Genomic DNA, 27,899 nt, shown 5'->3' on the forward strand with positions numbered 1-27,899 from the left:
CCCGCCTGGGGCGGACACCCTGCCCCACACCCGCCTGGGGCGCACACCCTGCCCCACACCCGCCTGGGGCGGACACCCTGCCCCACACCTGCCTGGGGCGCACACCCTGCCCCACACCCTGCCCCACACCCGCCTGGGGCGCACACCCTGCCCCACACCCGCCTGGGGCGGACACCCTGCCCCACACCCGCCTGGGGCGCACACCCTGCCCCACACCCTGCCCCACACCCGCCTGGGGCGCACACCCTGCCCCACACCCGCCTGGGGCGCACATCCTGCCCCACACCCTGCCCCACACCCGCCTGGGGCGCACACCCTGCCCCACACCCGCCTGGGGCGCACACCCTGCCCCACACCCTGCCCCACACCCGCCTGGGGCGCACACGCTGCCCTGCCACCAATGTGCCCACACACACGTGTGCATTCACTAACACTGCCCCGCCCCCCCCAACCTGCAGAGATCCCCCCCTCCGGGCACGCGTGTGATCACACTCCCGCCCGGCCAGACGCAGCAGGAGGCCGGGACACCAGCAGATCCGGGATAGACAATATATATTTTACTCTTTAAAAATAAACCTTCCAGCCCACGGCTACGGGTCTGTACAAACTACAAAAATAAACCTTTCCTCTTTGTAATATAAATAATTTATATGGCCGGGCCAGGCCGGGGGGGGCCCCGCTCGGCTCAGGGGGCGCCAGGGGCAGTGGCCCCACACGGTACTGACCAGCCCCCCCCCCCCCGGCCCAGGAGGGGACAATCGCTGAGCCGCTGCCCCCCATTGCCGCCCTGGAAAGCCCCAGGCGGGGGCTGATAGGGACCCTGGGGCTGGGGGGGTTAAAGTGCCAGGGAACAGCGATTCCACACCAAACCCCCAGGAGCCCAGCTGAGCCCTGCCTGCCTCCGGAGAGCGGCCCCGGCTGCAGGATCGGGGCCCGGCCGGCGGGGGCCGGGGGCGGGAAGCTCAGCTTAGGGGGCAGGGTAGGTTCCTGTTTTTCAAAGGCTCCCTGATCTGGCTGCAACTGCACAGGTGGGTGTGGGGTCGTGCAGGGGAGTTGTGCGATCGCACGAGGGTGGGGGGGCTATTGGGAATACACCCTTCCCCCGCGCATCAGGACCAAGGCACCCCATAAAGGGCGCAAGAGAGACATAGGCAGTACCTAGGCCTTGGATGGGCCTGTATGGGGGGGCACATCCCCCTCCAATTTGCCCCAGATCCCCTCCTTTCCCCGACCCCCTTCCTGCCAGGACACCCCCCCACCCCACCATCAAACACACGGGAGGAGCCCTCACAGCCATTTACAAAGGAGGGTGGGTAGCATTGTCCCCATGGGGAAACTGAGGCAGGAGCGGGGAGGAGAAGCCAGGTGTCCTGAGGCCCAGGCCCGTGCTCTAGCCGCTAGGCCTCGCTGGATCTGGGGCCTGCTGGTGTCAGCATTTAGGTGTTAAAACGACCTTCCCCTCCAGCACTAGGGTCGGGCCCGTTCCCGTCTCCCCGGTGGGGGCACACGGCCCCTGTTCCAGCCCCTCGCGTGAGTCCAGGGTGCCCCCTGACCCAGGCTGGGGAGGGGTCAGGTCTCCCCACTGGGGCTGGCATCTCAACCCCCTGCGGGGGGGGCGGGGTTGCTGCTCCCCACCCCGGTCTCCCAGGCAGCCCCACGACTCGGTGCTGGGGGCGGGGCAGCGGGGCACGGCCCCACCTCGTGCCCAAGGAGCCGCTGAGCCCCCCAGCCCCCATATGCCATGCGGGGTGCAGAGCCCCAGGACAAGGGAACAGCGGAGTGGGGGACAGCTGGGGTCAATGGGGAGAGGGACTGGCTGAGGGGCACGGGGGGGGTTCTAGCTCCTTTGCCAAGGCTCCCCAGGCCGGTCCTCCAGCCCGCAGCCGCCCCCGAAGTGACAAGGGGCCGGCGTTAGTGCTGCAGTTCCTAGGGCGCAGAAAAGGGGAGGGGGGATACAAACCGAGACCCCGGGCCAGGGTGGGGGCGTCACGGCAGCCCCTGGGGGTTTCGCCCGGCCACACACACCTTGCATAGAAACCTCGCCGAGCGATTCACCAAAAGGCCCAGCTGTGCCCCCGCTCCCCCCCCGCCAGCCCAGCCCAGCCCAGCCCAGCCCAGCCCAGCCGTCTCCTGCTGCTGCGGGGTCGGGGGCGCTGCCAGGCGAGGTCTCCGGCCCAGCACAGAGCAATACAAATAAAATAATAATAATTCATCATTGGGGAATAGCAGCACAATGCAGGGATGGCGGCAGCCCTGCTCCTGCCCCGCCCGTGGGCACTGCCCCTGCTGGCAGCGCCTGGCGCAGGTCACAGCTCACTCCAGCTGAGTGTTCAGCTGGCATCCACGCAAGGGTGCCAGTGCTCGCATCGTCTCTTCTCCGCTCTGCCCGCTCCCTGGGCACGGGCGCTGGAGCCGGACCCACGACAGGCGTCGGCTAGGAACCACGGCGCTTCCCAAGGCAACCTGTGTGGAGACACAAGGCAGCCGGGTTAGCCGGATCCCCCGTGCCCACCGGCCGGACTATCAGCTCTGCTGGCTTCTCCAAGGCGTCTGTCCGCAGGGGCCTCCCACACGCCACGAGCACCCGTGGAGTCGACACGCTCCATGGCCCACGTGTGCGAGGGTAGGCGTGCACCCTGCACGTGTCCCTGGCTACGGGCATGAGCGTGCAAGCTCACTAGGTATGTGCAGATGTGCACTGTCTGTGTGTGGTACTCTGTGAGTACATGTGTGCACTAGCTGTGTGCGCGAGCAGGCGTGCACCATGTCCCTGTCTTCAGATAAGAGCATGCAAGCCCACTAGGTACATGTGACCGTGCACTGTCTGTATGTGTGTGCACCATCCGTGTGTGTCCCTGTCTACAGGCACGAGCGTGCAAGCCCACTAGGTATATGTGACCGTGCACTGTCTGTATGTGTGTGCACCATCCGTGTGTGTCCCTGTCTACAGGCACGAGCGTGCAAGCCCACTAGGTACACCTCTACCCCGATATAACACGGTAAAGCAGTGCTCCGGGGGGACGGGACTGCGCACTCCGGCGGATCAAAGCAAGTTCGATATGACGCAGTTTCACCTGTAACGCGGTAAGAGTTTTTGGCTCCCGAGGACAGCGTTATATCGGGGTAGAGGTGTATGTGCGGATGTGCGCTGTGTGTGTGTGCGTGCACCATGTGTGTGGTGGCATGTGTGCACCCTGCACGTGTCCCTGTCTGCAGGCACGAGTGTGCGAGCCCCATGGGACCATGTGGATGTGCATCTGTGTGTGTGCAAGTGTGCACCATCTGTGCCTGCGGGCAGGTGTGCACCCTGTGCGTGTCACTGTTTGCGGGCACGAGGGGTGCATACACAGCTGCTGCTTTGGCGCCAGGGCCCGCCGGGCACAGGGAGTGTACCCCAAAGGCAGTGCTGGCCCCAAGGTAACCCCCGGGGCAGCCGGACACAGGCACTGCCTGGCAGGGGTGGGGCGAAGGAGCCCCTGGCACAGGGCTCAGTCCCAGGCTCACCTATGGCCTCGCGGAGCCGTCTGCCCGTCCCGGGTGGTGGAGCGCGAGGGTCGTGGGCGCGGTGGAGCCGGGCTCCGGGCAGTCCGACTCGCTGTCCTCGTAGCTGTCATGGGTGTAACCCTGCAGGGAGCCCGGCAGCGGGGGGTGCAGGGCCAGCGTCACGGAGGCCGTGGCCGTCACCGTGGTGTAGCTGCCGCTGTAGGCGGGGAGGGCAGTCCGCAGGGGCCGGGGGGCTCGGTGCGGGGCAGGCCTGGCGCCGGGGGGGCCGGGCCGGGGCACTCTGTGCTGGGGCAAGTCCCTGAGATCCGGGCCGGCCGATGGGAGGGAGTCGCTGGCAGGCAGGGACTGGGGCTGGCTGGTGCTCAGTGGCTCCTTCTTCCCCGGCGGCTCCTGGTTCTCCTGGTAGGTTTTCACCACCTGTGCAGGGCAGAGACTCCGGTGAGTCCAGGAGGCAAGGGGGGGCGGGGGGCTGCTAACAGGGGGCAGCCAGAGGCCCCACCCGGGAGGCATGAGGACAAGAGCTCCCTTCTTGGCCTCCCAGACAGTGCAGCCCAGGCCTGGGTGCCACCCCTCCCAGACGCTCCCTTCCACAGCCCGGCGGGGGCTCCGCGGGCGGGTGGGGCACCGCGCCCGCACTCACCGTGATGGTGGGGCAGCCGGGGTTCTTGCCGGCCTGCACCAGGACCCGGGCCGGGGCGGGCGGCAGGATGTAGGCGCCGGGGTCGTAGGGCAGCCCCGAGCCCGCGGTGCTCTCCGAGTAGCACTCCGAGTCCAGGGAGTCCGCGAAGGCGCCGGGCCAGGCCGGGGGCGGCCGCATGTAGAAGCCGTGATGGCTGATGGGTGGGGGGATGGGCTCTGGTGACGGCAGGCGGCTGCCATTATCGGCTGGGATGACCTGGGGGGAGGAGGGCACAGGGTGAGACGGGAAGGCAACGGGATGCCCAGAGGGTACAGGGAACCGGGCTGGGGGCACTATCAGGGCCAGGGCTGGCCCTTCTCAGTGGGCTCCATGCCTGCAGAGGTGCCCCCGGTCCAGCTCAATCGAGCATTAACTCTGAAACCTAATGGTGGTGGTTTTAACCTCAGCCCTGATCATTCTCCAAGAAACATCTCACTCCCATGGGCTTGTGGGTAGAGCCTGTGGTGTGGGCGGAGCCAGTGTGAGGCACAGATCACTGTTTCCCCCTCCCCCATCTGACCCTGGCACCCAGCAAGGCAGAGGCACCCTGGTGGCCATGCCCCTCTTCAAGCACTAGTCTCCACTCCCTGCCAGGCCCCATTGCAGAGGGGCTCTGGGGGCTCTCACCTCGGCCGGGGGCCCGATGACCGACAGCAGGACGGGCAGCAGCACCAGGCCGTTCAGGAGGCCCAAGACAGTCAGGACGGTGAGCACGGCAAAGAAATACCTGGCAGAGGAGACGGAGTGAGAGGAGCCCGGCCGCGCCATGGGCACGGGGCATCCCAGCATGCTTTGCAAACAGGGCCCACCCCCTCAGCCCTGACAGGTAGAGCCTGAACCACGCAGAGGCAAATGGGCCTGGGCGGGTGCACAGCACCCACACAGTGGGGCCTTGCACCCCACACCCCACGACCCCACCCGGCCCTGCTGCCCCATGCCCGCCCCACACCAGTGCCCCACTGCATGCTCACCCCCCCCCCCACATCCCCCCCCAGGCACTCTGGGCACATCTGCACCCCTGGCCACAGCCGCATGCACCCCCGGTCCCCGTCTGAGCTGAGCTAAAGAGGCACTCTCCCCTCCCCCACACGGGTACCTCAGGATGAAGTCGAACTCGGAGCCGGCCAGCATGAGTAGGCCCAGCAGCGTGGAGAGCGCCCCGTCCAGCACGGGCGCCAGCGTGTGCTCCAGGGCCAGGGCCGAGCGCAGCGTCCGGCTGCCCATGGCCGTCAGGAACCCCTGGGGGCAGGACACGGCTCAGCTCTGGGCCGGAGAGAGGGCCTGACCCTGACCCTGCCCCTCCCCCTGGGGCCGGAGAGAGGGCCTGACCCTCCCCCTCCCCCGGGGGCCGGCCGGACTGACCCTGCCCCTCCCCCCGGGCCGGCCGGACTGACCCTGCCCCTCCCCCCGGGCCCGCTGGACTGACCCTGCCCCTCCCCCCAGGCCGGCAGGCTGGACTGACCCTGCCCCTCCCCCTGGGGCGTGAGAGACGGACTGACCCTGCCCCTCCCCCGGGGGCCGGCGGGACTGTCCCTGCCCCTCCCCCCCCCCAGGGTCTCCAGCCAGCTGGGCTCTAGAGGGGGCTGGCGCTGGCGGGGGGGGGGGGGGAGCTGGGCGCAGTGGGGGATGGGGGGTTGAGTGCGTCTCATGGCTGAGCACTGCTGAGTGGAGCTAGGCTGGGGGGTGGGTTGGCTGGACACCCCCAGGCTGGGGGGCGCAGTGGGGGGCGCTGCCGGAACAGGTGCTGCCCTGGCCCAGGTGGGCTTCTCCCCATCTCTGTGGGGCTGCGCTGGGGGGGTCCCCCCCCACTCACCAGGGCCACGTGGACGGTGAACTCGACGCCGATGCCCACCGAGGCGATGAGGATCACGGCCGGGATGGCGCTCAGCTTGATGCCCATCAGCCCCATGAGCCCGAAGAGCTCGACCGTCATCATGGCCAGCACGGCCACCTGCCGGGCGCGGGGGCGAGTCAGCCAGAGAGACGGGACCGCCCCACGGCCCTGCCCCACGGCATCCGCCCCCACGGCCCTGCCCCACGGCCCTGCCCCAATGCATCCGCCCCACGGCCCTGCCCCACGGCATCCGCCCCACGGCCCTACCCCATGGCATCCGCCCCACGGCCCTGCCCCAGTGTATCCGCCCCTCAGCCCTGCCCCACGGCCCTGCCCCACGGCATCTCCCCCAGTGCATCCACCCCACGGCCCTGCCCCACGGCATCCATCCCACTGCCCTGGCCCAATGCATCCGCCCCACGGCCCTGCCCCACGGCATCCGCCCCACGGCCCTGCCCCACGGCATCTGCCCCACGGCATCTGCCCCAGTGCATCCGCCCACGGCCCTGGCCCATGGCATCCATCCCACGGCCCTGGCCCACGGCATCCATCCCACTGCCCTGCCCCACGGCATCTGCCCCACGGCCCTGCCCCGCCCCATGACCCTGCCCCAATGCATCCGCCCCACGGCATCCATCCCACTGCCCTGCCCCACAGCATCTGCCCCACTGTGCCTGCTGCATCACTCTGCACCCTGTCTGCCCCGCTGCACCTCTGCCCTACTGTTCTGCCCCATGGCAGCCATCCACTCTGCCCCAGACAAGAGCCCAGACGCCAGGGTGACGGGTGCCCAATTGCCATGAACGATACCAATTACAGATGCTTTGCCCAGCTGCCTTGGAAGGACATGGGGAGGGGGATGCCAGGCCAGGGGGGGATATTTGGAATACACCCCCCCCCCCGAGTCGGATCTGCTTGCCTGGAGCCCAGGGGCCAGGGTGGGACCAGCGCTCCGGGCAGCAGAGCCGACTGCAGGGTCAGGGCCTGGGGAGCTATGCCAGGGACCCCCAGGCTGGGAGAGCGCCGGTGCCAGGGGGTGCAAGCCAGGCCAGGCCAGGGAAAGGCTCCGGGCTGCCCCTGGAGACGCTCGGGAGGCGCTGGAGGGTGTTCCAGGCCGGGGGCGACCGGGGGCTCCAGGGGGCCCGTCCCCAGGCGAGGTCTCGAGCGTCTGAACCCCACCCCGTGGCGTACTCACGATGATGCCGGCGGTCCAGGGGTTGAGCAGCAGCACGGCGCACACCAGGAAGGTGCAGGCCAGCACGATGCTGACGGCCAGCAGGAACCAGTGGCGCAGGCCGATGTACTGCTCCCAGAAGAGGAAGGGGTAGCCGCTGGGGTAGCTGGCCACGCCGCGCTCCCGGGCCGCCTCCTCGCACACGGCCCGCACGCTCTCGATGGCCTCCACGAAGTCCGCAGTCTGGCGCAGGCCGCTCAGGTAGAAGGGGAACTGGGCGAACTCCAGGGGCTGGGCTGCAGGGACTGGGGGGAGGGTGCAGCGAGGGTCAGGCGGGGGGATGCCACAGCCCCTGCCCCCCCGACACTGCCCCCTTCCTCCTCCCATGCCAGCGCCCGGGCCAGCCCAGATGGGTGGGCAATACTGGAACGGGGAGCTCAGTACGAGGGTGCCAGCTGGTGTGTCCACCTGGACCCTGTGTGGTGCGCTGGCACATGGGGGTGGCAGGACCCTGTGTGGCACATGGGGGTGCCCGGCCGGACACTGCATGGCAAGCTGGTGCATGGGGCCGTGCCCGGCAGGACAGCATGTGGCGTGTGTGGGGTGTCTGGCACGGGCCCAGCCTGCATGTGCCCGCGTGTGCCCAGGCGTGCCCGCGACCGCACTCACTTCGCAGGTTCTCGCCGGTGCAATCGTACTTGTCGTGGATCCACTCGGGCGGCGGGGGGTAGAAGTTGGCATGGGAGGCGGCGACGCCCAGCGGGTCATTGCTCACCCACACAGTCAGGCAGATGTAGAAGGTCTCTGGGGGGATGATGCCGTTCTCGTCGACCAGGCGGCGTGTGGTGAGCTGCGGGGAGCAGACGGGCACAGGGTGAGCTGCGGGGGCCGGAGGGCCAGGCCGGCTCAGAGGCGAGCTCAGGGCCGGGCCCGGCTCTCGGGCAGGGCACGGGGTGAGCTGCGGGGGCCGGAGGGCCAGGCCGGCTCAGAGGCGAGCTCAGGGCCGGGCCCGGCTCTCGGGCAGGGCACGGGGTGAGCTGCGGGGGCCGGAGGGCCAGGCCGGCTCAGAGGCGAGCTCAGGGCCGGGCCCGGCTCTCGGGCAGGGCACGGGGTGAGCTGCGGGGGCCGGAGGGCCAGGCCGGCTCAGAGGCGAGCTCAGGGCCGGGCCCGGCTCTCGGGCAGGGCACGGGGTGAGCTGTGGGGGCTGGAGGGCCAGGCCGGCTCAGAGGCGAGCTCAGGGCCGGGCCCGGCTCTCGGGCAGGGCACAGGGTGAGCTGCGGGGGCTCAGAGGCGAGCTCAGGGCCGGGCCCGGCTCTCGGGCAGGGCACGGGGTGAGCTGCGGGGGCCGGAGGGCCAGGCCGGCTGACAGGTGAGTTCAGGGCCGGGGCGTGGGGCTGGCTCACCTGGTTGTAGTTGAACGGCTCCTTCTTGTCGCCTGTCTGGATGAGCAGCTTGTAGGCCAGCGCGCCGTCCTCGGAGCCGTTCCGGTAGCTGTCCCGGGTGATGCGCCCGGCCTGCCACTCCCTGTCGAAGGCGGCCTGCAGGCCTGGGGACAGAGCGCGGGGGTTACGGGGACGGACGGAGACCTCCCCACACTGCACGGCCCTTCCCAGCCACGAGACAGCGATGCTGGATGGGCAGGGGCTGCCCGTCCTGCCTGGCTGAGCCAGCCCATGGGCATCTCCATGCCCACCCCCTGCTACTGCTCAGTATCCTGAGCGAGTGCTGCCCCCAGCCCAGAGTCATGGCTGCATCGGGGCACTGAAGGGCAGCGCGGGCACAGGAGGGGCCGGGCCCGTGTGCAAGAGAAGCGCTGTGCGTATGCGGGCCCCAGGCGTGGCCGCGTGGCACAGAACTCGTGTGTGTGAGAGCCCAGGGGTGGGTGCGTGGCACAGAACTCGTGTGTGTGAGAGCCCAGGGGTGGGTGCGTGGCACAGAACTCGTGTGTGAGAGCCCAGGGGTGGGTGCGTGGCACAGAACTCCTGTGTGTGAGAGCCCAGGGGTGGGTGCGTGGCACAGAACTCGTGTGTGTGAGAGCCCAGGGGTGGGTGCGTGGCACAGAACTCGTGTGTGTGAGAGCCCAGGGGTGGGTGCGTGGCACAGAACTCCTGTGTGTGAGAGCCCAGGGGTGGCCGCGTGGCACAGAATGCGCGTGTGTGAGAGCCCAGGCATGGCCACGTGGCACAGAACTCGTGTGTGTCAGAGCCCAGGGGTGAGTGCGTGGCACAGAACTCATGTGTGTGAGAGCCCAGGGGTGGGTGCGTGACAGCCCACGTGCAGGTACTGTGGCTGTTCCCCCCAGATTTAGAGATGCGGGGGCAGGTTATCCAAACCACGCCGGCCAAACCTGTAGGCTGACAGCAGGACTCCAGGGCAGGCAGGGGCAGGCGTAGGCCAGCAGAGGCACACAGGGCAGGCGGGGGCAGGTGGGAGCTGGCAGGGCACACAGGGCTGGCAGGGGCTCACAGGGCAGGTGGAGGCTGGCAGGGGCACACAGGGCAGGTGGAGGCTGGCAGGGCAGGCGGGGGCTGGCAGGAGCAGACAGGGCAGGTGGAGGCTGGCAGGGCAGGCGGGGGCCGGCAGGGGCACACAGGGCAGGTGGAGGCTGGCAGGCCAGGCAGGGGCCGGCAGGGGCACACAGGGCAGGTGGAGGCTGGCAGGGCAGGCGGGGGCCGGCAGGGCAGGCGGGGGCCGACAGGGGCACACAGGGCAGGCGGGGGCCGGCGGGGGCACACAGGGCAGGTGGAGGCTGGCAGGGCAGGCGGGGGCTGGCAGGGGCAGACAGGGCAGGCGGGGGCTGGCAGGGGCAGACAGGGCACACAGGGCTGGCAGGGCAGGCGGGGGCAGACAGGGGCACACAGGGCAGGCGGGGGCCGGCAGGGGCAGACAGGGCACACAGGGCTGGCAGGGCAGGCGGGGGCCGACAGGGGCACACAGGGCAGGCGGGGGCCGGCAGGGGCAGACAGGGCACACAGGGCTGGCAGGGCAGGCGGGGGCCGGCAGGGCAGGCGGGGGCTGGCAGGGGCAGACAGGGCAGGCGGGGGCTGGCAGGGCAGGCGGGGGCTGGCAGGGGCAGACAGGGCAGACAGGGCAGGCGGGGGCCGGCAGGGGCAGACAGGGCAGGCGGGGGCTGGCAGGGCAGGCGGGGGCTGGCAGGGGCACACAGGGCAGGCGGGGGCTGGCAGGGCAGGCGGGGGCTGGCAGGGGCACACAGGGCAGGCGGGGGCTGGCAGGGCAGGCGGGGGCCGGCAGGGGCAGACAGGGCCGGCAGGGGCAGACAGGGCCGGCAGGGGCAGACAGGGCAGGCGGGGGCCAGCGGGCGCCTCACCTCGCAGCCAGTCCTGGAAGTAGTGCAGCCACATCTTGGGCGGCTGGCGGGCGTGGTCGCGCACCACGTGCTGCAGGGCGCCCAGGGCCCGGTGCAGGCCGTACAGCGCCTCCTGGGAGCTGGGGTAGTGGAAGCCGCCCTGGGTGGCGATGAAGACGTGGTAGAAGGAGAAGTACTTGGACTGGGTGGCGATGAAGGCGTGTTCCTTGGTGCCCCGCGGCACGATGTCCGTCAGGTACAGCCCGTCGTGCACCAGCGTGCTGCCATACAGGCTGAGGCCCAGCAGCGCCAGGAACAGCAGCACCACGATGCCCTGGGGACGGGGAGCCCGTTAGGGGGCGCCCGGCACAGTCCCCTGCCCTGCAGCACAGGCCCACAGCGAGCAGTGGGCACCCAGCTCCCCCCGGAGTGCCAGGGAGCCCCCCAACCCCCAGGCTCCCCCCAGTGCCAGGGAGCCCCCCAGCATTCCCCTGAACAGCCTGGGAGTTAGCCCCAGGACTGCCAGGGTTTGCCCCAGCCCCCCATCTTGCACCCCTGAGTCCCCAGGGAGATGAGGGGCCCACCCCCCCTACCTTGGTCTGGGTCTGCAGCAGGAGGGGGGCGTACTTCTCCCTGGCGAAGTCGGCCAGATTCCAGCGGCACAGGGGCAGCGGCACGCACTCCCGGCCCCCCTTGGCCCCGTCCAGCTGGGCCAGCAGGTCGCGGGTGGAGCTGGCCGGGGCGAAGAGCTGGGAGCCCAGCAGGTCGGCGGGGGCCAGTGGCGCGGTGCACACCTGGGCGGTGGGCGGCAGGATGGTGACAACGTGCCGGCCTGAGGGGTCGCAGCGGGCGAAGGCCTGCACCGTGGTGGTGATCTGGGTGCTGGTGGCCACGGCCGGGTGCCCGTAGGGCGAGGGGGGAGAGGCGTGGGTCTCGCTGGCGTCGGCGTACTCCTGCGGCTGGATCTGGATGACACGGGAGGAGCACGGGCTGGGGGAGGAGGAGCCGGGGGACGTTCAAAGAGCTGCGATGGGTCCGGTGCCCCTCTGCCCACGCACGACTGCCCTGGTGGTCGCCGCACCCACTGCTGGGCGCAGCACCGCCCCTGCTTAGCGGGCAGTGGGATTTGCCCCTGGAGCGACCCCCACTGGCTGCCCCAGCTGCGGTCAAGCCAGGGGGCGAGGCCCCAAGCACCCCCCAGAGCCATGGCTTAGCCCTGCCAGCTGGGGCCCGATCCTGGCCTGGCAGGGGCTGCCTGCGGGCGCACGCTTGGGCCCAGCCGTGCCTGGCAGGGGGGCTCTGCCGCCCATCGCCGTCCCTCCCGGAGCACTGCACGGGCCTGGCTCTGCCCTGGGCACCCCTCGCCCCCCGTCCGAAGCACCGCACGGGCCTGGCTCTGCCCTGGGCACCCCCCACCCCTTCCGGGGCACCACACGGGCCTGGCTCTGCCCTGGGCACCCCCACCCCTTTCAGGGCACTGCATGGGCCTGGCTCTGCCCTGGGTGCCCCCAGCCCCTGCCCGGAGCACCGCACGGGCCTGGCTCTGCCCTGGGCGCCCCTCGCCCCCCGTCCGAAGCACCGCACGGGCCTGGCTCTGCCCTGGGTGCCCCCAGCCCCTGCCCGGAGCACCGCACGGGCCTGGCTCTGCCCTGGGCGCCCCCAGCCCTCCTGGCAGCGGGAGACGGCACCTGTAGAAGCAGCACAGGACGTCGAGCCGCTGGTCCTGGCGTCGGTGCAGGTCCAGGCTGAGGATGGCCGGGAAGATGAGCAGCACCATGGCGAAGTTAAACACCACCACCACGGCAGCCTGCGGGGACACGGGGCTCGAAGGGTTAAACCCTGCTGGGGAGCCAGGGCCTGCGGGGCCGACAGGCGTGAGGCCATAGCACAGCTAGGCCAGTGACAGGGCCTGGGTCTCCGTGTGTCCGACACGTGTGTGGGGCCATGTCACCCGCAGGGAGAAGGGGCGCAGGGCGAGGGCGGGGCCCGTACCCGCAGGGAGAAGGGGTGCAGGGCGAGGGCGGGGCCCGTACCCGCAGGGAGAAGGGGCGCAGGGCGAGGGCGGGGCCCGTACCCGCAGGGAGAAGGGGCGCAGGGCGAGGGCGGGGCCCGTACCCGCAGGGAGAAGGGGCGCAGGGCGAGGGCGGGGCCCGTACCCGCAGGGAGAAGGGGCGCAGGGCGAGGGCGGGGCCCGTACCCGCAGGGAGAAGGGGCGCAGGGCGAGGGCGGGGCCCGTACCCGCAGGGAGAAGGGGTGCAGGGCGAGGGCGGGGCCCGTACCCGCAGGGAGAAGGGGCGCAGGGCGGGGCCCGTACCCGCAGGGAGAAGGGGCGCAGGGCGAGGGCGGGGCCCGTACCCGCAGGGAGAAGGGGCGCAGGGCGAGGGCGGGGCCCGTACCCGCAGGGAGAAGGGGTGCAGGGCGAGGGCGGGGCCCGTACCCGCAGGGAGAAGGGGCGCAGGGCGGGGCCCGTACCCGCAGGGAGAAGGGGCGCAGGGCGAGGGCGGGGCCCGTACCCGCAGGGAGAAGGGGCGCAGGGCGAGGGCGGGGCCCGTACCCGCAGGGAGAAGGGGCGCGGGGCGAGGGTGGGGCCCGTACCCGCAGGGAGAAGGGGTGCAGGGCGAGGGTGGGGTGTGGTGGGTGTTGGGGGCCTGTACCCGCAGGGAGAAGGGGCGCAAGGCGAGGGCGGGGCCCGTACCCGCAGGGAGAAGGGGTGCAGGGCGAGGGTGGGGTGTGGTGGGTGTTGGGGGCCCGTACCCGCAGGGAGAAGGCGCGCAGGGCGAGGGCGGGGCCCGTACCCGCAGGAAGAAGGGGCGCAGGGCGAAGGTGGGGCCCGTACCCGCAGGGAGAAGGGGCGCAGGGTGAGGGTGGGGCCCGTACCCGCAGGGAGAAGGGGCGCAGGGCGAGGGTGGGGCCCGTACCCGCAGGGAGAAGGGGTGCAGGGCGAGGGTGGGGGGGGGGGGGTGTTGGGGGCCCGTACCCGCAGGGAGAAGGCGCGCAGGGCGAGGGCGGGGCCCGTACCCGCAGGAAGAAGGGGCGCAGGGCGAAGGTGGGGCCCGTAACCGCAGGGAGAAGGGGCGCAGGGCGAGGGCGGGGCCCGTACCCGCAGGGAGAAGGGGCGCAGGGCGAGGGCGGGGCCCGTACCCGCAGGGAGAAGGGGCGCAGGGCGAGGGCGGGGCCCGTACCTGCAGGGAGAAGGCGCGCAGGGCAGGGATGGGCACCAGGGCTGCCATGGAGAAGGCGATCATGTTGCTGATGGAGGTGAGGGCCACGCTGGTGCCTGTGCGTCTCAGGCAATCACCCGTCCGCTCCTGGGAGGCAAACAAACAGGACAGATCACCAAGTGCCCCACGCCCGCCCCCGCCCCCCGAGGCAGGTCACCCAGCACCACACGCCCGCTCCCGAGGCAGGTCACCCAGCGCCACGCCCCCGCCCCCCAAGGCAGGTCACCCAGCGCCACACGCCCGCCCCTGAGGCAGGTCACCCAGCACCACGTGCCCGCTCCCGTGGCAGGTCACCCAGCACCACGCGCCCGCCCCTGAGGCAGGTCACCCAGTGCCACGTGCCCGCTCCCGTGGCAGGTCACCCAGCGCCACGCCCCCGCCCCCCCAAGGCAGGTCACCCAGCGCCACGCGCCCGCCCCTGAGGCAGGTCACCCAGCACCACGCGCCCGCTCCCGTGGCAGGTCACCCAGCGCCACGCCCCCGCCCCCCAAGGCAGGTCACCCAGTGCCACACGCCCGCCCCTGAGGCAGGTCACCCAGCGCCACGCGCCCGCTCCCGTGGCAGGTCACCCAGGCCAGGGTCACTCACCGTGAAGGGGACGTGCTGGCTGGTCTCAGTGAAGGCGTGAGCCAGGAGGAACATATCGTCCACCCCGATGCCCAGGGCCAGGAACGGCAGCACCTGTGGGGACAAAAACCAGCCTCCATACTGAGCGTCTGCAGCCAGTCCAGTTGCCACCACTGCCTCTCCCTGCGCCGGAATGCGCCCACCTCTGGGGGAGAAGCACCCACCACAGCTCCACCCGGAGAACCCAGGATCCCACGGGAACAGGGCAAGGGATCCCCAGGAGCAACCGGCACAGGCTGGGGCACAGCTAGCGCCCTGCACCAAGCTCAGACGCTGGGGAGAACGCCCCCTACTGACCCCCCACCCCACTCCCTGCAGCACAGTGCCCCCTAGTGCTGCACCGCGGTGTTGGGACCAGCCCTAATGGCAAGGGGGAGAGCGCCCCCTACTGATCCCCCACCCCACTCCCTGCAGCACAGCGCCCCCTAGTGCTGCACCGCGGTGTTGGGACCAGCCCTAATGGCAAGGGGGAGAGCGCCCCCTACTGATCCCCCACCCCACTCCCTGCAGCACAGCGCCCCCTAGTGCCGCACTAGGGCATCAGGGCCAGCCCTGACGGCGAGGGCAGAGTGCCTGTGTTATTCCCACAGGTCTCCCATAGGGCTGCAGAGCAGGTGAGAAGGTAGGTCCCGGCCCCGGAGGTGCCAGCTCCAGCCCCCGCGCAGGAGGGTGAGCAAGGCCCGAGGGGCAGGCAGGTTCTCCCCATGGCCCTGCCGTGCGGTGCGGTACCTGGGTGGTGGCTGCGTTGAAGGAGATCCCCAGCAGCGAGCAGAGCCCGAGTCCTGACGCCACGGAGAGGGCCACCAGCAGGACACCGGCCAGGCCCACGGCCCCCTGGGATTTGGAGCAGTCCCAGCGCAGCATGGTCACGCAGGCGTACGCCAGCTGGAAGCAGAGCAGAGCAGGGGCGGGGTCAGCGGGGGCGGGGTCAGCGTGCGCGGGCGGGGGGGGAGGGTACCTACCATCAGGAGGTAGCCCCCGGCCACGCGGATGGCGCTCACGTCCGAGAAGGACTTCATGATGTCGCTGAGCGTGGTGGTGGAGAAGGCGTGGACACGCTGGGAGCTGTTCTGCGGGAGGGACTCCTGCGCCAGCTGGGGAGAGCCGGGGCCTCAGAGACACGACTGGAGGGCAGCCCCCCGGCCACGCCACCCCCCTCCCACCCCCCTGAGCCCCTCGCGGTGGGCACCCCACCCCCGCTACGCCGCACACCTCCCAGCAGCCAGTCTGCCCCCACCACGCCCCTCCCAGCGGGCACCCGGCCCCCTGCTACGCCCCTCTCAATGGGCAGCCCTCCCTCCCCCACCACACACCTCCCAGCAGCCAGTCTGCCCCCACCACGCCCCTCCCAGCGGGCACCCGGCCCCCTGCCATTCCACTCCCAGCATGCTCACACACCCCCAGCATGCTCACACACCCCTGGCACACTCACACATCCCCAGCACACTTACACCTCCTGGCATGCTCACCCCCACCCTGACACTCTCACACCCCTCCTGGCATGCTCACACCCCCCTGGCACATTCACACCCCTCCCTGCATGCTCACCCCCCCAGCATGCTCACACACCCCTGGTACACTCAAACATCCCAGCATGCTCACACCCCTCCCCGCATGCTCACCCCCACAGCATGCTCACACATCCCTGGCACGCTCAGCCATGCACACCCACGGTCAGACATGCACACAGATGTGTGCATGCAGAGACCCTGCAAGTCCCACCGTGTTGCACTGTTGATGAGCGGCCACCCCCCTGTCCCCTCACTGGGTGGGGATCGGCCCCCCGCTCCCAGCCCCTCCTACCTCCACGAACTCCCTCTGCCAGGCCTCCAGGATGGCAGCCGCCTTCTCCTCACTCCAGCCAATGTCCTGGATCTCGTAGTCGTCCTTGAAGTGCTCGTAGAGCTGCCGCGGGCTCATGAGCAGGAACATGCTCTGCAGGGCCTCAGCGCTGCCGGGACAGGACACACCTATGGGCCCAGGCATGGGACCCCTAGTGCCCAACAGAGCGCCCCAGCCCGCCCCGCGTCCCCCCCGAGCGCCCCGGCCCGCCCCCGAGTGCCCCAGCCTGCCCCACGTCCCCCCCGCCCCATGTCCCCCCCCCCGAGCGCCCCGGCCCACCCCGCGTCCCTCCCGAGCGCCCCGGCCCACCCCGCGTCCCCCCCCTGAGCGCCCCGGCCCGGCCGGTGTCCCCCCCCGAGCGCCCCAGCCCGCCCCCATGTCCCCAGCCCGCCCCGTGTCCCCCCGCCCCAAGTCCCCCCCGCCCCGCGTCCGTCCCGAGTGCCCCCGCCCGCCCCGCGTCCCCCCCCGAGCGCCCCGGCCCGCCCCGCGTCCCCCCCGAGCGCCCCGGCCCGGCTGGCATCCCCCCCCCGAGCGCCCCGGCCCGCCCCGCGTCCCCCCCCCCCCCCGCGTCCCCCCCCGAGGGCCCCAGCCCGCCCCGCGTCCCGCCTGCCCCGCGTCTCCCCCCCCCGAGCGCCCCGGCCTGCCCCGCGTCCCCCCCGAGCGCCCCGGCCCACCCCACGTTTCCCCCCCAGCACCCCGGCCCACCCCACGTGTCCCCCCCATGCTCCCATGCCGGCCCACGAGTGCCACTGCATGAAATGCATGCCCGCCTCCCCACGTGCCACCAGCGAGGGCCCCGGCCCGCCCCGCGTCCCCCCCGAGCGCCCCGGCCCATCCCGCGTCCCCCCCCGAGCGCCCCGGCCCGGCCGGCGTCCCCCCCCGAGCGCCCCAGCCCGCCCCCAAGTCCCCAGCCCGCCCCGCGTCCCCCCCAAGCTCCCCGGCCCGCCCCCGAGTGCCCCAGCCTGCCCCGCGTCCCCCCCCGCCCCACGTCCCCCACCCGAGCGCCCCGGCCCGCCCCGCGTCCCCCCCGAGCGCCCCGGCCCACCCCGTGTCCCCCCCCTGAGCGCCCCGGCCCGGCCGGCGTCCCCCCCCGAGCGCCCCCCCCCGCCCCGGGTCCCCCCGCCCCGCGTCCCCCCCGAGTGCCCCAGCCCGCCCCGCGTCCCCCCCGCCCCGCGTCCCTCCCGAGTGCCCCAGCCCGCCCCGCGTCCCCCCCCCGAGCGCCCCGGCCCGCCCCGCGTCCCCCCTGCCCCGCGTCCCCTCCGAGCGCCCCAGGCCGCCCTGCATTCCCCCCCGCCCCGCATCCCCCCGAGCGCCCCAGCCCGCCCCGCGTCCCCCTGCCTCACGTCCCCCCCGAACGCCCCGGCCCACCCCGCGTCCCCCCCCTGAGCACCCCGGCCCGGCCGGCGTCCCCCCCCGAGCGCCCCAGCCCGCCCCCAAGTCCCCAGCCCGCCCCGTGTCCCCCCGCCCCAAGTCCCCCCCGAGTGCCCCAGCCCGCCCCGCGTCCCCCCCCCCCCACATCCCTCCCGAGTGCCCCAGCCCGCCCCGCGTCCCCCCCCGAGCGCCCCGGCCCGCCCCGCGTCCCCCCCGTCCCGCGTCCCCCCCGAGCGCCCCAGCCCGCCCTGCATTCCCCCCGAGCGCCCCGGCCCACCCCACGTGTCCCCCCCAGCACCCCAGTCCGCCCCGTGTCCCCCCCCACCCCACATCCCCCCCAAGCGCCCCAGCCCGCCTCGCGTCCCCCCCCAGCGCCCCAGCCTGCCCCTCGTCCCCCCTGAGTGCCCCAGCAGGGCGGCCGGCCCCACCCGCAGCATCCCCCCCCGAGCGCCCCAGCCGGGCAGTGTCCCCTCCAGAGCACTGCAGCCGGCCAGCCCCACAACGCCTGAGGCACCAGGCAGCAGAGCCCTGGGCTGGCCTGGGCAGGGGGTTTGCCCGTCCCAGCGGAGCCAGCCTGGCCACGCCCTGCCTGCTCGGAAGGAGATCTGAGAATCCCAAGTGGCTCGGGCGCCCAGGCAGGAGAGAACTCAAAGGGCCTTCGCTCTGCCGGCCACCGTGGGGGCTCGTCCATGGCCCCACACAGGGGGAGCCTGAGGCCCAGGCCTCACCCCCCCCCCCGTGCCCACGCTTACCTCAGCAGCCTGCCCTGCAGGTCCTTCGTGGTGCCACCCAGGATCAGCTCCTCTTGCCAGTGCATGAATTTCCGGGAGAAGCCGTGGCAGCCCCCCGTCAGCTCGGCAGGGATGGCGGGGTCCTGGGGGGGAGATGGGGGGGGTGAGCACAGGCACAGGAGCCGGGGGAGCCAGGCCGTGCACCCCCCAGGCTCAAAACGTGAGGGGAGGTGCAAGGGGCCCAGCTGTGCCCTCAGCCGTGCGGGCGTCAATCCGGAGCAGAGTCACCTTGGCGGGACATGGCCGGAGGCCTCCCAGCCGCCGGGAGCTGCACCAGGAGGCAGGAGCTGGGGCAGGGTCCAGGCTGTTTACAAGACCCGAGACCGCCCGGCTGGCATGGCTCTCCAGCTGCCTCGAGCCGTCGGGCCCGGCTAAATTAGGAACCGACCTTGGGGATTGTGCACTTTACTCTGCCGGGGGAGCGAAGCCGCTGGCTCTAAGGACCCGCAGGGCCCAGGGATGTGGGGCCCAGCGCTGTCTGCGGGCGGCAGAGAAATAACCCTGCCAAAGCACTAGCTGCCGGCAGAGGGCCCGGCCCTGCGGGAGGTGGGGGGGTGTCTCTTCGCTCCCCGGTTCCTGCGGCCTGGCAGTCTCAGGGGTCACTGGGCGCATTGCAAAGGGATCAACGCAGCCCTGACAGCCCCGGAAACGGCTGAGGGACACGGCGCTGAGACAGGGATGGAGACGGAGCAAGGAGAAGCTTCGAGACTTCCCCAATTCCCTGGCAGGGTCGGAGCCGGGGACCGTGGCCACAGGGACGGCCTGTCTGAAATACATGGCCGGCTCCTCCGCGGCTGGCCACGGGGGACACCAGGGAGTGGCTGGCCCCGCATTTCCCCCTGGTGGTGTCCCCCCCACTGAGCCTGCGAGCTGAACTGAGACACACACACACACAGAGAGAGAGAGAGAGAGAGAGGCAGGGACACACAGACACATACAGGCAGGGACACACAGACACACACAGGCAGAGATACACACACAGACAGGCAGGGACACACAGACACACACAGGCAGGGACACACACACACAGGCAGAGATACACACACACACACAGGCAGGGACACACACACACACACACACACACACACACAGGCAGAGATACACACACACACACACACACACAGGCAGGGACACACACACACACAGAGGCAGGGACCCCCCACTCCCGTGTCCGGTGGCACCCACCTGCTGGCTCAGCCTGTTGGGGGCGCTGGCGGGGCACGCGGGCTCGCGGGGGTTGAGGCAGGGCCGCTCCACGTAGGCCTGTCCCACCTGCGCCTTGTCCAGCAGCTCCCGGAAGCCCTCCAGCGGGGTGTACTGGCCCAGCTCCTCCAGCAGCTGCAGGGGGTCCAGGTTTGTCCACTGGATGTCCGGCCGCCCCCTGCCAAAACAGGAGCATGCGCCCAGAGAGTCACGCACCCGGCCACTCCCCTGCGGCCACCTGCCCCTGGCCTGATCGGGGCCCCCTGCCCTCTGGCCAGGCCCAGGCTAGTGACGCAGGAGGGTGCCCTCTCGCGGGCCAGGGGCTGGCTGCACACAGGGCTGGTCCCCAGCCACCCAGAAACCTCTGTCCCAAATCCCTGGGTCCCTGCGCCCAGGACTCCCCCGCGGGGCCGGCCAGGCACCACCACGACCCGCTGCAGGAGGGACTAGGGAAAGGGTGGGGTGGGAGCTGTAGCAATGGGGCTGCGAGGATTTGCCAACCCCCTCCCCTCCACCCCTCTGCAAGGCGGCTGCCCCCAAAGCCGGCGCCAGATGCCAAGTCAAACAGCCTGGCTGATCCTGTTACACGCCCCCGGCCCAGCGCTGCTCCCGGCCCCTCCTCTGTGCCGCCAGTCAGGGCAATTAGCACCCGCGCCCTGACGTCTTGATAGAGGGGCGCAGGCGGCCGGGACGGGGCCAGGCAGAGGGGAAGGGGCAGCACCCTGGGGCAGGCGGGAGAAAGCGAGAACGGACTGCAAACTGCCCCCCAGGCCCCCCCCCCCGCCCCTTCCGATCCCCCCTCCTCCTCACACCTCATCCCCCGCTGGAGTCCCCACCTCTCCTGGGCCTCCCCGTTCTTTGCCCCCCAGCCGCTGGTGGCGCAGAGAGGATGTAGCAGGCACAAGGGGACAGCGTCTGGCACCTGCTGCTGACATTTGCTTTACAAGCGGGCAGCGGGGTCCAGTGGGGAAGGAGCTTCTTGGCTCTGCTGCTGACCTGCTGGGCGACCCCGGGCAAGTCCCTCCTCCCGTGCCTCAGTTTCCCCTCCCACCCTGCGCCAACCTCGTCTACGCAGGATGTAAGCTGCTTGGAGCGGGGGCTGCTTGCTGCCATGCGTGTGACCTCCCCCCAACCCCACCCTGCCGAGGGCAGCCCAGAGCGCATGCCGACCCCCCCCGCCTCCCCCCCGCACGCAGCACACCGGGGCTCCAACCCACAGGGACGAGCGCTGCTGCACAGCCAGGCCCCAGAGATCCCTGGGAAATCACAAGGGCGGGGGAAGAGCTGGTCCCCTGTAGTGTGTGTGTGGGGGGGGGCAGCTGGCCACGCCCTGGGGGGAGGGGGTGGGCGCTGGGATGGCCTGGCTCCTCAGCCATCTCCTCACTGTCCCCAGATGCAGGGACCCAGCAAAACTCCAGCCACTGAAGCCGCCTGGCCCCCCAGTGCACACCATGGGCATGGCCCCAGCCTGCTCCCTGCAGCCCCCACAAACCCATCTGGACTGGGCACGGGGCGGAGAGGGACCAGGGGGGACCCGCTGGCGCAGGGGCTGCAGGTAGGCAGATCAACAGGGGGTCAGACCCCCCCCCCAGGACTCCGGCGCCCCCTGGTGTGCAGGCAGGAAGTGGGGCACGGCTGAGTGGAGGAGGGGGAGCAATGCCCGGGGTGGGAGGGCCGTTATCAACCCCCCCCTCTCCCGTCAGCCTGGCCGCTCACCCCATCCTCTGCCCTGGATCAGGCCCTGCCAGCTGCCATCCATGCCGTACACTAACACCGCGCCAGCCGGGATCTGCCGCTCGCCTGGCCCAACGCCCCCCCAGCACAGCCGCCTCCTCCAGCACTGCACGGGGAACTGCAAAGCAAACCAGCGACCCGCGGGGCCTGAGAGAGACGGGCCAGGCGACGGGCACGGCCCAGCGGGACAGGGGCACGCCACAGAGGGGGGGCCAGCCACACGTCAGCGCCCAACGGACTTGGCCAGCCCGGAGGGACTTCGGTGGCCATGGGCTGAGGCACAAGGCAGGTGGCGAGCGAGAGCTCCGCATAGCTTGGGTCAGCGACACGCCTGGGCGGGGGTTAGGCGGTAAAGGCCTCGGAGCACGTGAGGAGTGTGGAACCTGCAGGGGAGCAGGGAAGGGCGACCCGGGTGTCTCGATAAGCTCAGGGAGGAGTGAGCCGGCGAACACACCCCAGAAGGATCCAGCTGGGAGCGACTCCGACTGCGGGGCCGGCTTCCAAGAGCAGGGTGGGAGCCCCCGCACCAGAGACGCTGGCCCGGCCCCAGAGGTTGGCCCGTAGGGAACAACCCTGCACTGGCAGCCGGGGATGGGCGTGGTGGGGCCAGACCCCGGCTTCCTCTTCTATGGCCCTGTGGCTAGAGGTGGGCCCAGCCACCGGACGATCGAGCTAGCACTGGAGATAGGGACTAGCCCTGGCCAATGGCACTAGCCACCATATGGCCCAGCGGGCCCCATATGGCCCTGATCGCGGGCTGGCAGAAGCTGGGGTCTCCTGTGCCAAGGACTCTCCTGCTGCTTTGGTCACGCAGCTTGGTCCAGCCATGCCGGCTGGCGGGAGGAGGGCACCATGGGTCCAGCCTCTGCATCTGCTTGCTCCAGCTTCCAGCAGGAAGGGCCCAAGGGATTCGGGCACGTCAGAGAGGATCCGGAGCCGGCCTTTCCTTGGACACACCAATGCCTCTTCACCCCCCTGGCCAGGCTCCTCCTGGTGCCCATGGGACCGGCCGGGCACAGCAAAGCAGAGCTACCCCTTCAGACGCAGTCCGCAGCCCCGGCCCCATCTCCCGCTCCAAGAGCTGTGCAGTTGGTTCCCGCCCGATGCCGTAGCTCCATCCCCGGGCTTGCCGGGAGAGGCGGGAAGGAGAGCCAGCTTTCCACAGCACGTGCGAACGCTGGGCAGGGGCCTCCGAACCACCTTGGCTAGGCCCGGCGAGGAAGTGGCAGAGATCCCGGTGGGGGAGCTGTTCCCAGTTCCTGAAGACGGCAGCGGACGTCCGTCGCAAAACGACCACAGACCCACACGGGGTCCGAGCCCGCAAGCACCGAGTGCCCTGTCCGCTCACAGCGTCGGCCCTTCAGGCCCTGAGTAGATCCTGCCTGATGGAGCGAAGGGCGTCTCTGCGTCTCGGCTCTGGCCTGCCCTCCTGGGTCCCACGCGAGAGCAGGAAGCAGGGACGGCAGGGTCCGCGCCGCCTGGCAGGGGCCTGCGTCGTGTCGGGCGAGGGCTCCTTTCTCAAAACGAACCGAAGGAAAGAATAACGAGCTCCGGGAGGAGAAAGGAAGAGCGGGAGCGGGAGCGAGACGAGGCGGAGAAGAGCTGGGCATGGGGCAGGAACTCCCTCCAATCATTCACGGCGGCTGGCTCGGAACTGGGCGAGCGCTTTGAGATTCCCACATACCAAACCGCGCTGCTGCCGCTGCCAGCGAGCCCCTTTCTCTGTCTCTTCTTGCTTCACTGAGCCAAGGCAGCTCCTTTTGTTTTTCCAGCGACGGCTGCGCTTTGTTCCCCCTCTCGCGGTGCAAGGGGGAAGAGAGGCTGAAGTGGAAGCCGGGGCAGGGGGAAAAGACCTCGGCACTGAGACCCGCTCACGTTCAGGACTGGGAGAGAGGGGCTGGGTGTGGGGCAGAGAGGAAGGAAGGAGTGAGCAGCCGGGCCTGGAAGAGGGGGGAATCCCACCCCGGCTCTGCCTGCTCCGCGCTCCGCTGACAGCTTTGGAGCGTGACCACCAGATCCCCTTTTACCAGCTGGGGTGCTGTGGCCTCCTGGCTGACTCTGACGCCCGGCATGGCAGATCACAGCCCCCCAGCCACATTTTCCCCTGCCGCCAGCACCCCGTCCTTTTGCCACCCATCCCGAAGTCAAGGGGGCGGGGGGAGTTGCCTAGGCTTTGGGGGGGTTGTTTTACAATCCTTCCCTCCCTTTATGTGCTAGGGTTTGAAAGCCCCCAGGCCCCGCTCTCGAGGGGCAGCACCACCACGATTTCATTTGTTGGGCAACTGGCGGCTTTCAGGGCGGCATTAGCATGAGAATGCGGGCGCTGCCGTTTGCTGACAAAGGGCCTCGCAGACACACAGCCGTGTAAACAGAAAGAATGCCAAGTATTGTTCCCCACCCCCCTCCAGACCCCCCCACGCACCCGCAGAGAAACCTGAGGACCAGCCCAGGGGGGAGGCGTTCTCCTCCCGGCTCTGGCACTGAGCCACCAGGCAACCTTGGCCAACTCTCCCCACCTCAGTTTCCATGTCTGTATAACAGGGACAGCGACGCTGCCTGCTGACATTCGGCCCCCTCTCTGAGGTGGGTGGCTATCGGTGTCCCCATGTACAGGTGGGGAAACTGAGGCACGGGGCAGCACCGCAACTTGCCCAGGGTCACTCAGGGAGGCAGTTGTGGAGCCAGGAACCCAGGAGTCCTGCATTCTGCTGCTCACTCGCAGGGAGGCTTAATTCAAATTCGTGAATAGTGCCTGCAAAACGCTCGGGGGTCTCGCAGCCTCTGTACCACCCATCCCTCCAGGGGCAGTGCCAACAGGGCTGGCACACGGGCTGGGCCCAGAGGAGCATCAACTCAGCTACACAGCACGGTGCCCCCAGCCCAGGGCCACAGCCTGCACCGTAACCAGGAGGGCCTTGGCCCTGCGTCACCCGCCAGCCCGACACGTACACAGGGTCACAAGCACGCCCTGCCCTGGGGTGAGATCACACCTCTGAGCTCGGCCCCACAGGCAGGGAGGGCGCGACCCCCGCTGGGCCTGCTGCCATCTGATGAGCCATGGGCCAGTCCAGGAGCAGATGGAGATGCCGCACAGCCTGGTGGGCAGTAACCCTGCCCGCGGGGTCAGGCCTACGGGCCCAGGGGCTATTGCCATGGGGTGCCCAGCTACTGGTGGGCACGACGGCTTCCCACAGCCTGGATCTGGGGTGGCCCCCGAGAGGGGAGAGGCTGGCTAGGACGTGAGCCCCCCGTGCTCAGGAGCCTCCTCACAAGCTGGGGGCGCTCAGAGGAGAGCCATGGAGAGGGTCGGGAGGCCGGAGGACGGCTGTAAAGGGAGCAGCATGCACAGCTGGCGGAGGGGCGGTCGTCTCGAAGAGCCGAGCGGGCACAGACCCCGGCGGGTGGGCAGAGAGAAGAGTCCTGCATTGACTAGCCTGGGAATCCTGCCAGCTCCTGCAGGGTGGCCAAAGTGGGGTACCCCCGGGCACTGGTGCAGCAGCTAATTGGCAAGCGGTAACCGGGCAGAGCTGGCCACATGCGCCGCCCCACCGATACCCTGCCAGCCCAGCCGGGACCCCGCAGGCAGACCCCACTGGGAAAGGGGGACCCAGCGCCTCCCGCAGAGCAGCAGGGGGAGGGTACTCACGGGAGGTAGGCGGAGCCTCCTTGCAGCTTGGCGCCGTCCCAAAAGCAGTCCAGCGGGGTCAGGATCACGCAGGGGAAAAGCTTCTCAATCATCTGGGGGGGGAGGGGGGCGACAGATCAGAACCACGGCAGAGGCGCCATCCCCTCTGTCGGATCCCCTGTGGCACTATCACCGCCTCCCGCATGCTTCTTCCCCTGCCAGCTCCGGCCCCCACCTCTCCAGCCCTGGCTCCCTGCCGCGGGGGTGAGAGCCTTCTCCTCTGCAGCTCCAGCAGCCTCCCTGGGACTGTCCCGCTAGGCAGAGCCAGACCCTGCCCCCTCGCCTCTCTACGCTGCACGCAGCCAGAGCAGGGCCAGGCCAGGACCTCCCACTGGGGCCAGACAAGCTCTGGATCCAACCCAGCCTTTTCCCATCGCCACCGGCCACGGAGAGCGAGCGCCCCTCCTGCCCCAGGCTCCCGGCCCCTGCGGGTGACACCAGTGCGTGGGGCCCGGGCAGCAGGACGTCAGCGATTTCCCGGGCACTTCCGGGCAAGTGCCGGTCCGGTCCCAGGGCCTCACCCGCTCGATCATGCTGTTCTCAATGATGGGGACACCAGACTTGTAGCAGATTTTGTTCAAATCCCAGGATCTGGGAAAATAAGCAGAGAAATGAAAGGAAGGTGAGAATGGCGGCGGGAGCTGTACGGTGCTGGGCGTTGGGGGGGCATCAAGAGAGACAGGGTTATTAGGAAGCGTTAGGAGAGGCAGGGTGCCAGGAGGGGCCAGGGCCGGGGCATCAGGAGGGGCGGGCAGGGTGGAATCCAGACCCTGGGACCCCCATGGCCTGCGGCCCTTTTGCGTCACACTCACTTTCCATACAGCGAGACTTGCACCTTGCTGGCTGCCAGCGCCGCCTCGAGGTGCAGCTCCAGCGCCTCCTGGGTGAGGACGTTCTCCCCTTCCCGTTTCGGGGTCTGGATCAGCATCTGGGACGTGTAGACGGATTCTTCCCCCAGCTTCTCTTTCGTGTACCTGAGCTCCTGGCTGACACGGCTGCCGGCTGGGGAGAGAACGAGAGAACTCCAATTAACGCACCGCCCCCGAGGTGGCTGGGGACCCTCCCGGAGACAGCTCCCCGCAGCGGACGCCCCCTGGAGATAAGGCTGGCTGGAGCTCAGCTCTGCCCAGAGCACTTGAACGAGGGGACACCCAACAAAATGAGGAGGCAAGAAATGAGAGAACATGTTTTTACACAATGCAAAATTAACCCATGGAACTCCCTGCCACAGGATATCCCAGAGCTCAGCAGGGGATCAGACTTTTCTGTGGATCCTGAGACCTGCTGGGCCTACAAATTTACCCTAATTGTGAGCTCAGCTGTAAAAAGTTCATCAGATGTTACAATAACCTAAAATAACCGGTGCTGGTGAGCAAAGGTCCGAAAGGGCGACAGAAAAACGGCCTTAGTCTAACCCAAAAGGCCGAGCTGACCTCACTCGAGGACTGAGCTGAAATGAACAGCGATGTGCAGCCGGAAGTTAATGTGCCAAAGCTGATACGTCCGATATTAGGCCTAACTGGTGGACAGAATCATAAGGCGCTGGGCTGGCCCTTGGTGGGGCCTTAAAGAACGAGATTTGGTGGGGAAAGACATAACGAACAGACAGAGGCTCCCGTCCTCGCTGCCACCCACACTGCCTCCTGGGGCCCCGCGCCTTTGTCACGCTGAGCCCGAGACGGGTCCTGACCACAACAGAGGAGACGGACTCGGCCGACGTCGCCACCCCATCGGCTCCAGACGCATCCCAGACGCCAGCTGAGGGGACGGTTCTGACCATCTCTGAGACCATCTAAAGTGACGCGCTGCCGGGAGGGGCACGGGGCCTGCGTTACAAGAAAAGCCGCAGTTTCTCTTTGGCATTTCAAAGGCTTTAGCCGGTTTCCCTTTAACGGAAGGTTAGGAGGGTTTCAGGTGCGTTTGCCGTGGCACAAAGTGGGCTGAGTCTCTGTCTCCCAAGCCCCGGGGTTTGTGTAACCCTGGACGATGACTGCATGTCATTATGGGGCACCTCCCGCATACACCAGAATAGAAACAGAAGAGGAAGCAAACCCCCCCCACCACCACCCCTCCCCGGCATGTCCTGCCCGAGCCGCCTCGTAAGCACGGTTACGCTGCACGCACCCTGTGAGCAAGGCACCCCACCGGTAACTACGGACACACGTGTTTGCTTTCGCAGCACCTAGCGCAGGACGGCGGTTTGGCCAAACCCACCCGACACCTGAAAAAAACCCTGGACGGATGCTGCCCTGGCTGGGCAGGATGTCTGGGAAGTGACTCGATTCTCAATTCAGCTTCGCTGTCACATTCCTCCCACTCATCGGGTGCCCCAAGCCGAGACCCACCCCCCTTCCTGCGCTAACACAGATGTGGGGGAGCCGTCGGACCTTCCATTCAAAGCGAGACGAGAGGGACGGGCTGTGACGTTATTGATATAAACTAGAACCATATAGAACAGGGTTGCAACCAAGTTCCTGTAGTGGCACCAAATCTTATGTACAGGGGGTCATATAAGGTGTGTAAGACCAGGTTATGGGTTGCTGGTTATACCTATGCTGGCTGTGTGCATGTGTCATTTTGTAGTTGAAGTTATGAGTATTGGCTCTGTACTGTCTGTATTTCAAGTTTGTGCTCTGCTTCTGGGTGATATCCCAGACAAGTTGGTGTTAGCTCTGCCTGGCCTGCTTGATGGCCCATTAAGGACCATCAGCTACACAATTGACCCATGGAGAAAAGGCAGATACGCCTTGTGACTCAGCAAAGTATGCAGGGACTTGCCCATGTGACTCCAGACTCCATTTTGCTGTAATTTTCCACAGTAAGAACAAAGAGGTTCTTACACCTGGAAAAGCCTATAAAAGGCTAATGCCTCATCTCCATCTTGTCTTCAATCCTGCTTCATACCTCTGGAGGGTAAGCTCTGCACA

General features: G+C 69.4%; 1 protein-coding gene across 1 annotated transcript in view; it reads right to left on the reverse strand.

Moving 5' to 3' along the window:
- Positions 1-569: 569 nt before the first annotated feature.
- Positions 570-27,899, reverse strand: part of PTCH2 (patched 2) — a 53,298-nt gene continuing 25,968 nt past the window's right edge. The window contains exons 3-24 of the mRNA XM_045028950.1: positions 25,785-25,974; positions 25,494-25,563; positions 24,934-25,025; positions 19,536-19,731; positions 18,312-18,433; positions 16,150-16,297; positions 15,309-15,440; positions 15,076-15,231; positions 14,308-14,400; positions 13,681-13,806; positions 12,187-12,305; positions 11,092-11,488; positions 10,520-10,832; positions 8,595-8,737; positions 7,861-8,041; positions 7,213-7,496; positions 5,997-6,134; positions 5,280-5,422; positions 4,811-4,910; positions 4,145-4,399; positions 3,505-3,921; positions 570-2,463 (exon numbers count right to left, since the gene is read on the reverse strand). Of these exons, the coding sequence (XP_044884885.1) occupies positions 3,505-3,921; positions 4,145-4,399; positions 4,811-4,910; positions 5,280-5,422; positions 5,997-6,134; positions 7,213-7,496; positions 7,861-8,041; positions 8,595-8,737; positions 10,520-10,832; positions 11,092-11,488; positions 12,187-12,305; positions 13,681-13,806; positions 14,308-14,400; positions 15,076-15,231; positions 15,309-15,440; positions 16,150-16,297; positions 18,312-18,433; positions 19,536-19,731; positions 24,934-25,025; positions 25,494-25,563; positions 25,785-25,974 (3,815 nt within the window). The 3' untranslated portion in view covers positions 570-2,463. The remainder of the gene's footprint in view (positions 2,464-3,504; positions 3,922-4,144; positions 4,400-4,810; positions 4,911-5,279; positions 5,423-5,996; positions 6,135-7,212; positions 7,497-7,860; positions 8,042-8,594; positions 8,738-10,519; positions 10,833-11,091; positions 11,489-12,186; positions 12,306-13,680; positions 13,807-14,307; positions 14,401-15,075; positions 15,232-15,308; positions 15,441-16,149; positions 16,298-18,311; positions 18,434-19,535; positions 19,732-24,933; positions 25,026-25,493; positions 25,564-25,784; positions 25,975-27,899) is intronic.

The sequence above is a fragment of the Mauremys mutica genome, chromosome 8 (genome assembly GCF_020497125.1).
Source record: "Mauremys mutica isolate MM-2020 ecotype Southern chromosome 8, ASM2049712v1, whole genome shotgun sequence".
NCBI classification, from domain to species: Eukaryota; Metazoa; Chordata; order Testudines; family Geoemydidae; genus Mauremys; species Mauremys mutica.